Genomic DNA, 11,820 nt, shown 5'->3' on the forward strand with positions numbered 1-11,820 from the left:
TCTTTCCAGTCATATGGCTACCACTCAGGGTCAGGTCCTTTTCTATACCTAGATCTGTGACTTTACACTTTTTTTTGGTAATTTTTTTTCAATATTCATCCTTTTATTTTTCATTAATTTATTTACACATTACTAAAATATTCTTGTTTAAGAGGAAATAGGATTGTAGGATAGGATCTGAGTTCTAATTTGACCTCAGACACTTGACATTTAATAGCTGTGTGACCTTGATCTAGTCACTTGACCCTGATTGCCTCACATCCAGGGCCATCTCCAGCCATCTTCATATCTGGTCACTGGACCCAGATGTCTCTGAAATAAAAAGTGAGGCCTGGTGACTTAGCACAGCCCCACTTCACTCAAATTCAATTCTCATGCATGTCATGGCATCACCTTCTTGATGTCATGGTCATCTTTGAGAATGAAGGACAAGCAACAACTTGATTCTATGCTACAATCCTCCCCCACAAAAATAAAAAAACCTCATGAGAAATAAAGTAAACGAAAAGGGAAAAAATATGTTTCAGTCTGTGTTCTGATACCATCAACTAGGTTTCAATGGGACTGAAAGTTTTATGCCAAATAGAAAAAACTATTTTTGATGCTAGAAGTAAAACTAAGTAACAGAAACTCTTTGAACTAACATCGTTAAACCTGTGCTTGAGGGCTATTACTCTGATAACTGTGTGAAGGATGAATTAAAGAGAGATAAAAACCTTCAGGCAAAAAGTGTAAGGCTGAAGAGTGAGTCTTACCGGGAACCAAGATGGCGCCAGGAATACAACCTATCTTTTGTACTTGATTTTTGCCTTCCCTTCATACATTCTACATTCCAGTCTAGTCTATTTGCTAATTGTCATAAACAGTTCTTGCTTTATGTAAAAACATAAGGAATTCTGAACGAAAATTGCATTCCAAAAAAGCAAGTATGTTCACTGCACACTGTACTATGTATTTTCTCTCAACTTCTTCCCTTCGACTCAGTTCTCTATGCCTTCCCCTATATAACTCCAAAATAACCTTTAAAAAATATCTCTTCACGTGAAAGCAGAACAAATGAGCACGAGAGAGAGAGAGAGAGAGAGAGACAGAGAGAGTCTGTCCCTGGATCTGGGTTTGCCTTGAAATTTCCAGCATAGAAATGCCTTTCTGTCCTGTTTACCTATCCTGTATGTCTGAATCCCACATGTCTCCATTCCCATTATACCCACCTTCTTCTTGCCTCCAAACAGGTTCCCAGGTGGCTAGTCCCATCTTAATATGTTCCTCCTTTGACTCTTACTTCCCTGTTCCTCCTCCCCTACCATCATTTGTGCTGACTCCCCTCTCTCCACGGGTGCTTAATCCCCTTCTCATCTCCCTGCCCCACTAAACCAACTTTGAATTCTGTAAAAATCACTTAGGAACTCATTTCCATTACTGGCTCTGTACCTTGGCCCAAGCTGTCCTTCATGCCTGGAATGCTCTCCTTTATTATCACTTTTTTAGAATCCCAACTCCCTTCAAATCTCAGTTCAAGTACTCCTACCTAAAGGAAGTTTTTTTAAATTTACCTTGCATATGCAAAAAAAGGGCTTTGTTAACTACACATATATGTTTCTCCTCAAAAGTCTTTTTCCCTCTGATAGAATATAAACTCCTTGAAGTCAGTATTTAATTTTTGTTGTTTCCCTGTTTCCCAGTAATTACCATAGTGCCTGATTTAAAATAGGTGCATAATAAACATATTAATTGGATAATTTTCCTAAGCTTGCTAATGATTTTGTAGTCATGTAGTTTTACTTTAAAGTATATTTTGAGTTTAGTAATATTGCAAGTCTTTAAAAGCTAGAGAATGCTATTTTTAATGCAGTTTACAGTTCTCTGACTTTTTAAATTTCTTTTCAATTCACTTTGTCTATAGCCACTATAACATGTAGTAGGAGTAGGAAATTAATTTTTTAAACTTTTTTCTTAATTTTTTATTCTTAGATAATAGAAATAATAGTTGAAGTTTCTGACTGTAAACCTTCTAGTGTCTGTGTCATATTTTTCACCTATTTGTCCCAAGCTTATTTTGGTTGAATTTTTTACATCAAAAATTACCTTAAGTTTATTAAATATCATGGTATTGGTTCTTTGAAACTTGGGTTATCACCAGGTTTTTTCTCATTGTGGGACGTTTTTTCCCCAATAGTCCATGTTGTTCATTTACTGCATGTATGTATTTTATATACCTTAGGGAAAGTTGAGATTAAAGTGCTATTTTCCTATTAATTACAGTACTAGTCTAACTGCTAGGTAAAGACTGATACTGAAAAGAGAAACCAATACTTGGTATCATGCAATTCAGCTTTTAACTTTTCAACCCATGCAAAGATAACTGTATTTTCTTTGCATTTTTGTGTTTTCACCATTCTAATAACAGTAGTGAACTCCTAATTTGAATATTTTTAGGCAATTCATGAACAACTTAGGTAGTTGTTAAATAGCATGCTGTTAAAAATGGGGTTACTTAAAAGTACCCAACACAAGAATTTCTTGGTTCTTTTAAGGCAAATGAAGTTCATTAAAGAATCTCTTTTGAAAAGGAAACTGTGATAATTAGTATGAGGAAGCGGTTCAGAAAATTAAAGTAGAAACATCATCTAGATAGATTACTGATTTAGGAATTTATGGAAACTATCTGGGGGAAGAAGAAAAAGTTATTTTAAAAATTAGCTTAAGAGATTAATTATATAATTTCAAGTGTACATTTTTTAACAAACTGTATGATGCTTTTCTCATTACCATTCCTTGAAAATTGTTTTTGTTATTTTTATTATAAACCCTTATGGAATAGTGACTACTGGGTTTGATTTATTGAAATTGTTATTTGGTTCAAGTGAGATAATACATAAAGTGTTTTACATACTTAAAAGTATTATATAAATCTTAATTATTATTATTGTTATTATTACATTATTCAGTTTGTTTTGCATTTATTTGGGGCAAATTTTATTTTAAATGCTCATGAATTTACAGAGGAAATTCCAAGTGATGAAGAAGACACAAATGAGAATAGTCAAGCAATGCATGAGAATAATGGAGGAGGAGATGAAGATGAGGAAGAAGATGATGATGATTGGGATGAAGATGTTTTGGAAGAAACTGCTCTTGAAGGATTCAGCACTCCACTTGATCTTGAAGATAGTGTGGATGAATATCAGTTTTTTACACAGGCTCTATTAAGTATGTCTGCATGTCTTGAATCATTAGCAAAATAATGCACATTAATTTTTAATTTAATTTTCTCAAAGATATTTTGTGATAGTTTACCATTAGATGGTAAACATTGTATAGAACATTTATACACATAGTGCAATTCTCAAGGAGCATTTGATTCTTTACAACTTGTAGCTTTTCAAAATATTTCTAGAAAAATATTTTGGATTTTTAAAGGGACCTAGTAAAATTCTAGGAATTCTAGGTGATTCTTTTTTTAATTATGAAGTTCGAAATTTGAGTCCATAATCACATAATCTTGGCTTATTTGGTGTTATAATTTTACTAAAACTCAGTATTATATCCAGTAATTCACTGTTTTCTCCAAGATCAAATATAAAATGCTGTATTTGGTATTTAAAGGCCTTTACAAGCTGGCCCTCTCCTGCCTTTTCAGTCCTTTTATACTCTTCTTCCCTTTATACTATTCTATATATTCTAAATTCCAATGATACTGGTTTCTTTGCTCCTCAGATATGACACTGTCTCCCAGACTTTTCTGTGGCCATTCCTTGTGCTGAGAATGTTCTCCCTTGTCTCCACATCTTCAATTTCCTGACCTCCATCCAAACTTAGCTTAAATCCCCCTAATGGAAGAGGCCTTTCCTGGTCCTCATTGCTAGTACTTTTCTTCTAAGATTTAACTTCCTTATATACTGTGTGTGTGTGTGTGTGTGTGTGTGTGTGTGTGTGTGTGTGTGTATCTTCTATGTGTATAATTCTTTACATACCGTTTGCTTCATTAGAATGTGAGCTTCGAAAAAAAAAAAGAATGTGAGCTTCAGTGTAGGAAATATTTTTTGTGTGTGTGTCATCAATGCTTAGCACTGTATCTGTTCCATAATAGCATATAATAAATGCTAGTTGATTGATTAATCAAGTACAGAACTGTGAAATAAGAAACACTACAGATAAAGAACAGTAGTTATTAATTAGGTATGGAATCCAAAGGAGAAGGAAGAGTCTAAAATGACCCCAGTTATTTGAGAATAGGTGATTGAAAGAGTAATGGTATTATAGACAAAAATAAAGAATAAATTGACTACATTGACTAAAACTCAAATGTGGGTAAATTGGGTTTGAGATAATGTAAGAGCATTTAATTGGAAAAGCATTTAGAGGCAATGAGACTAGAGATTTGGGGTGGAAATTTAGATTTACAAATTATTTTATGTAGAGAGTAAGATTGAAGCTTTGTGTGTAAGTTCTTTGTAGGTGAGTATAAATATAGAGAGAAGAACAAAAGACTTAAGCACTAAATCTTTGGAAAACATTGCCCTTTAAGAGACCAAAAAGTAGACTCAACAAAGGGAGGAGAAGTCATAATCTTTAATCCCTTGTCAATTGGGGTATGGATTAGTCACTTAAAAAGTACTTAATGGTTTATTATTTACTTGACTACTACCAACATGTAGCTGTTTAGCATCTTTTAACTACTTTTTAGGACATTTCCTAACATTTTTTTCATGGTGCTATAATCATAAAATAATATTTGGTAGTTATATAATTTGTCACTTTGTTTTGGGGGTTGAGTCTCCTTCTCTGTTCCATCTTCATTTCATAGATGTGCAGCAACGGGATGCTGCCTGGTACTATTTGTTGATGGCACCACTCAGTGAAGAACAGAAGAAAGCATTACAGGAAATTTACACATTGGCAGAACACCGGAGAAATGTTGCAGGTCAGTTGATTACTCATTTTTAGGATTAGTGGTGGACTGATTGATTCTGATTTGGAAAAAGAATTTGCCTTCTATTTTGTGAATAAAATTTATTGAATCTGAAGTAGGTGCGTAACAAGTTATTTCTAGAAGTATATATTTGTTAATAGAGTACTTTTGTTACTCTTAAGTTCAGGATCTTATCATATAAGAATATAGTTAAATTCTTAGTGTTTAATTTTTGGGGTTTTTTTTGAGAAGTAGATGTTTGAGCTGGGGAGATATATATACAAACATACATACATATATATTATATAAATTATTAAAGTATAATTTATATATAAATTATTGAAGTATAATTCTAAAATGTTAGTAATAGGTACTAGTATTCACTACAATATTTTACAATTAAAAACATGAAAGTTGAGATGCAAACATGCTTTTTCAACATTTGGAACATCAGAAAATATGAATTGGGGCAGCTAGGTGGTGCAGTGGATAAAGCACCGGCCCTGGAGTTAGGAGTACCTGGGTTCAAATCCGGTCTCAGACACTTAATAATTACCTAGCTGTGTGGCCTTGGGCAAACCACTTAATGCCATTTGCCTTGCAAAAAAAAAAAAAGGAAAGAAAATATGAATTTAGGCTATAGAATTAGGAAATTTTCTATTAATCTAAAAATAATTTATTTACTAAAAAGAGTTCTATTTAAAAAAGAAGAGGGGGTATTTGGACTTTATTTTCATTTTTTGCAACTTTGTTTTTAACTTTTTTTTTGTCAACTCTAGAGACAAAGAAGATTGAACAAGGATCCTTCACCTTTGATAATAAAGGCATCCTTTCAGCATTTAACTTTGGGACTGTACCTAGCAACAATTGAAGAAAAGAAATACAAAGACTGAATTTCATCATTAGATTTTATTTCACAGTGGTTATTGACTTTTGAGGGTTAAGGGGAAGAAATGGGGGGAGTTTTCCTTTTAAGTGTCTTGCTTTACCAGTTTCCTTAAGCAGCACTATTATCTCCTTGCCCTGCTTCTATTATTTTTAAACAGCCACAGTAATGTATGAAATTTTTAAAAAGAAAAATGTTGGACTTAAAAAACCAACTTTATACTCCAAAGGATGATTGACTATGGTGGGTTTGAATCGAATTGCACTTCTCAGGTTTTTGCCACGTAGAATTGGTTGATTTGTATCTGGATAACAGTGCCTTCTGTTGTACATGGATTGCCTGCAAAAAAAAAAATGGAGTGCGTTGTAGTTTTTTAAGTATATACTGTAAGACTTGGTTATGTGTTTTCCCATTCTGCATTTTACTACATGAATTTATTGTTTGATGTTTAGTTATAATTCACTCTGGTTTCAAAAACATAATTGCTGCCTTCCTCAGAAATGTCTCTGGGAAATTTCTTCAGGATTTGTAAAATATTCATGGCACTGATAAAAGTTTCATTTGTGGAAAATTTTATATGTTTCTTTTTGAAGAATGTTGCACAATTTCCTCTACACTCCCCTCTCCCCCCAATCCTTTTCTGCTTCAAATGGTTAAGCTTTTTCTCTCAGGAACAGTCAATCTGAGAATTATTTTAGTAGCTTCAAGACTCAACATTTTCCTGGCAAAAAGTAATAATACCTATCAGTGGGTGTTGTGAAAAGTAAAGAAGCTGTGTATATTTAGTCACGTGGTTTTAATTATATTAATTCATTATTCTATTTAAAGGATATTGAAATCCCAGAAGAAATGTATGCTATTTGGGCATACTATTTTTCTGGATATGAGGCATTTCTTTTTAAAAAGTCCATTATCATTCCAGTTTTATTATGAGAGCAGTAGGGTTCAAATCATTTTGGAACAACTTTTTACTTTAAAAAAAAAGCCAGAAAAACATCTAAATTTTCTCTCCTGTTCTCTTTTTCCACATTTCCTTTCCTCACTCCTCTTAATCCCAATTTTTTAAGCCCACATGGTCCCAGATGTCAGCTAGTTTTCTGTAACCTCCTTATATATATGTTAATATTTTTCTAGAGTTGGCTATATTGGTCAATATAAGAATATCCTTTTGTTTTAATGTATGGATATCCCATAGAGAAAAGTACAAGTGGGCCTTATATCCTTAGTAGTTTTTCTAGATGCTATAGGCTACAGAACATTTTTCTGTTTCTAACATCATTTAGTTCTGGATAATACTGTGAAATTTTTCACTCATTGAAATGGAATTTAGCATCTCAATATGAATTCTAGTTGTATTTGCTTCTTTATATGGAAGAAGTGTTTTCTGTCTATGTGAAACATTTGCTTTCCCATCCCTCACTTACTGAGGATATTTTCTTTGGATCGCTATAACTTTTGAATACAACCTTTTTATCATTTTAATTTTTTACTGTATTTCATTCTATAATCTTAGACAGAAATGTCTTGAGAGTAATATACAAAGAATTTAATGACCTTCTTATGTTCTCATCCCTTCTCTTTTCAAGTGGTTAAAGCAAATGTTTCTACTCGCAAGAAATAAACGTAAATTATTTTGATTATTTAAAAGGGAATTCCACTAGTGATATTTTTAAGGATTTCTTATTGTGCTCTGATTTATTTCCTCCGTTCTATTCACTTCCAATAATATAGTTCTCTTTTAATATAAATATGACTTCAGAAATTATCAGAAAAGGCAAGAGATTTTTGAATTTTCTTATGCCATATTTTGTCTATACTTTGGTAAAGGGGGGATGTATACATGTGCATCACCTGGTCTTGTTTTTGAAGACAGGGTAGTTGTAGAATTTAGATACCAGTAGCTCTACAATGTCATCTGATTATCTTTGGAAATGCAGCCCTATGAATGTACTGTAAAATAAAATGGAGGCTGATAACCAGAAATCTTTTTCTACATGAAGCATTTTCTTGAATGTGAAGATGTAGGTTTTCAAAAGTCCATCAACCTATGAAGTGCTGTCTTGTTTTTCTGTAAGCATACCTTTGGGGATAATAGTGTTGGCCTAAAGATTAGAAAGAATTCAAATTCAAATTCTGCTTCTGACTCTCACCAGCTATGAGCATATAACTTAATCTTTCAGACACCCCAATTTACATACCTAAAAATGAATATATAATTGTAAGACCTGTGTTAAAGGGATACTGTGAGGTTAAAATGAGAAAATATGTAAAGTGTTTTGCAAACTTTAAAGTACTTTAAAAGGGTCAGTTATCATAAGCTTATTTCTAAATTTCTAAACTTTTCTAAATTTGTAAATTTTCCAGTTACATGTAAAAACAATTTTTAACATTATTTTTTATTTTTAAATGTCAAGCTTCAAATTCTCTCCCTCTTTTCCTTTCCCTGGCCATTCTTTGAAGTAGCAAGCAATTTGATAAAGATTTTATATATATAATTATGCAAAACATGTTTCTATAGTGGTCATATTGTGAAAGAAAACACAATCTCTCCACCCCCATAAAAAACCAAACACAGGAAAATAAAGAAAGTAAAAAGCAGTATGCTTCAATTTACATTCAGGCTCAATCAGTTCTTTTTCTGTAGTGGATAGAATTTTTCATCATGAGCCCTTTGGAATTGTCTTTGATCATTGTAAGGCTGAACATAGCTAAGTCATTCACAATTGATCATCATATGATATTGTTATTATTCTGCACTATGTTCTGATTCTATTCACTTCACTCTGCGTAAGTTCATATAAGTCTAGGTTTTTCTGAAAGCATCCTATTTCTCATTTCTTTTTTTTTTTTCAGAGAAAAATTATTTATTTAGGTTACAACTGCACAACCAAGCTGCTGAATCTTTTCCTCTTTCTTTTTTTTATAATTGTATAAATATTTTTTTCCAATTATATATAATGGTACTGCTTCTTATTTCTTATAGTATAATGGTAATGCATTTCAATCATAAGTAACAACTCGTTTAGCTGATCCCCAATTGATGAACATCTCCTCAGTTTCTAATGATTTTCCACCACAAAAAGAGTTGCTATAAATATTTTTATATAAATAGAACCTTTTCCTATTTTTTTTTAGGTTTTTGCAAGGCAATGGGGTGAAGTGACATGTGCAAGGTCACACAGCTAGGTAATTAGTAAATGTCTGAGGCCAACCTTTTCCTTTGAGATACAGACTTATTAGTGAGTCAGAGGATTTTACAAAGTTTGGTCATAGTTGCAATTTATTCTTCAGAATGGTTGGATCAGTTCATGGTTCCAATTTTCCCTCTTTCCCTCCAATATTTATCATTTGTTTCTATCATATTAGCCAGTCTGACAGGTGTGGGGTTATGCCTTAGAGTTGTTTAAATTTGTGTTTCCCCAATCACTACTGATTTAGATTGTTTCAGATCAACATAGATAGCTTTGAGTTCTTCCTCTAAAAGCTATCATATGACCATTTATCAATTGGGGAATTAGTTGTATTCTTATAAATTTGATTCAGTTCTCTATGTATTTGAGAAATGAGGTCTTTATCAGAGATACTTGGGGTAAAATTTTTCTCCCCTAGTTTTCTGCTTTCCTTGTTTTAATTTTTAATTTTTTTTTCATTCTTGCAAGGCAGTGAGTTTAAATGACTTGCCCAAGGTCATGCATCTAAGCAAGTATTAAGTGTCAAAGGTAGAATTTGAACTCAGATCTTCCTGATTTCAGTGCTGGTGCTATATCCACTGCAACACCTAGCTGCCCCTCTATTTTCCTTCTAATCTTGGCTGTATTGGTCTTGTTTGTCCAAAATCTTTTTAATTTAATACAATCAGAATCATCTATTTTATAACTTATAATTTTTATCTCTTGTTTTGTCCTAAGTATTTCCCTTATCCATAGGTCTGACAGCTAAACTGTTGTATGCTCTGTTGCATGTTTGCTTATTGTGTCACCTTTTATGCCTAAATCATGTGCCCATTTTGATCCTATCTTGCTAAATGATGTGAAATATTGGTCTATACTTAGTTTCTGCCAGTTTTCTCAGCAGTTTTGTCAAGTAATCATTTTGTATCCCCAAAGCTTGGATCTTTGTGTATATCAAACACTATAGTCATTTACCACTGTATATTGTTTACCTAATCTAATTTACTGATCCACCTCACTATTTCTTAGTCAGTACTATATTGTTTTCATGATCACTGCTTTATAATTCAGTTTGAGATCAGGTATTCCCAGAATACAATTCTATTCAGATTCTTTATCTTTTTGTTCTTCCACTTATATTTTGTCATGATTTTTTCTAGTTCTACAAAGTAATTTTTGATACTTTGATAGGGCTCTGAATAAGTAAATAAATTTAGGAAAAACTGTCATTTTTATTTATTTCAATCTGAATTTATTTGTGTGAAAAGTGTTTTTCAGTTCTAATCATTTAATTCCAAAGTTTGTCTTTATAGGTAAACCCCCAAGTATTTTACATTGTCTGCAGTTATTTTATTTATTTATTTAAATTTATTAATTTATTTTCACTTTACTACAGTAGTCTTGTAAAAGTAAGCAATCACTCCTTCCCCCACATAGAGAAACCTCAAGAAAAATAAAGTGAGAAAAAAGTATACTTCAGTCTGTGTTCAAATAACCATTATCTCTGTCTCTGGGATGTATCATGTTCTTGATCATCAATCCATCAGAGAAGTTGCTTCAATATTTTTTTCCACAGTTGCTATTGCTAGCTGTATTTTCCTCTACTTTATTTCCCCTCACCTCAATTTATTCTATTTTCTCTCTCTTTTCACCCTGTCCCTTCCCAAAAGTGTATTGTATCTGACTACCCTCTCCCATGATCTTCCCTCTCTTCTATCACCTACACCCCCTCTTCTCTCCATCCCCTTTCTCCCATCCTTTCCTCTCCTTTTTCCCCCCCATAAGATAGATTTCATAACCAATTGAGGTGTGTGTTATTTCCTCTTTGAGCCACTCATTCCCCCTCATCTTCCTCCCTTTCTACTCCTTTGTAAAAGCTTTTTCTTGCCTTTTTTTATGAGAAATATCATAGGCTCGTTATATCTCTCCTTTCCCTTTCTCCCAGTTCATTCCTTTTTCGCCCATTAATTCCATCTTTATAATATATTATACCTTCATATTCAGCTCCCTCCTGTGTCTTGTCTAAATATGCTCCTTCTAACTGCTCTAATAAATGAGAAGGTTCATATGAGTTATCAATATCATCTTCCCATGCAGGAATTGAAGCAGTTCAACATCATTAAGTCCCTCATAATTTTTATTTTAACATTTTGTTTCCAATTATATACAATAGTAATATGTACCCATCATTTTTTGCACAGCTCTGAATTCTACAATTCCCCCCCCCCCCCGCCAAGGCTGTCTGACAGTCTCTACATTGTTTCCATGCTATACATTGATGTAAATTGAATATTATAAGAGTAAACATAAGAATAAACATTAAACACCCCCCTCCCCAAGAAAATGGGAAATCCTAAGAATAGAGAGAGAAAAAAATGTACTTTAGTCTGTGTTCAGATTTCAATGGCTCTGTCTCTGGGGTGAGTTGGTTTATCATAACCCCACCAGAGAAGTTGCTTCAATATTTTTCCCTCAGTTGCTATTACTAGCTGTTCCTCCACTCTTTTCTCCCCTCTCTCATTTATTCTGTTCTCTCTCTCTCCTGGCCCTGTCCCAAAGTGTATTGCATCTGAGTACCCTCTCCCTCTATCTTCCCTCTCTTCTATCACCTATTGCCCCCTTCCCTCCCCCCTGAGTTTAGGCAAGACAGATTTCCTCACCCTATTAAGTGTGTATGTCATTTCCTCCCTGAGCCATTTCTGATGAGAATGAAGGCTCACTCACTCCCCCTTGCCTTCTCCCCTCCACTCCATTAAAAAAGGTTTTTCTTGACTCTTACATGAAATCTCTCAGCTTCTTCTTCATCTTCTTTTCCTTCCTCCAGGTACTTTCCCCCATTGCCCATTGACTCC

General features: G+C 33.3%; 1 protein-coding gene across 1 annotated transcript in view; it reads left to right on the forward strand.

The window, feature by feature from the left end:
- The window catches only part of IPO8 (importin 8), a 178,016-nt gene extending 167,898 nt beyond the window's left edge, over window positions 1-10,118 (forward strand). The window contains exons 21-23 of the mRNA XM_074195331.1: window positions 3,004-3,210; window positions 4,808-4,924; window positions 5,692-10,118. Of these exons, the coding sequence (XP_074051432.1) occupies window positions 3,004-3,210; window positions 4,808-4,924; window positions 5,692-5,783 (416 nt within the window). The 3' untranslated portion in view covers window positions 5,784-10,118. The remainder of the gene's footprint in view (window positions 1-3,003; window positions 3,211-4,807; window positions 4,925-5,691) is intronic.
- Window positions 10,119-11,820: the final 1,702 nt, after the last annotated feature.

This window comes from Macrotis lagotis, chromosome 7, assembly GCF_037893015.1.
Source record: "Macrotis lagotis isolate mMagLag1 chromosome 7, bilby.v1.9.chrom.fasta, whole genome shotgun sequence".
Classification (NCBI taxonomy): Eukaryota; Metazoa; Chordata; class Mammalia; order Peramelemorphia; family Peramelidae; genus Macrotis; species Macrotis lagotis.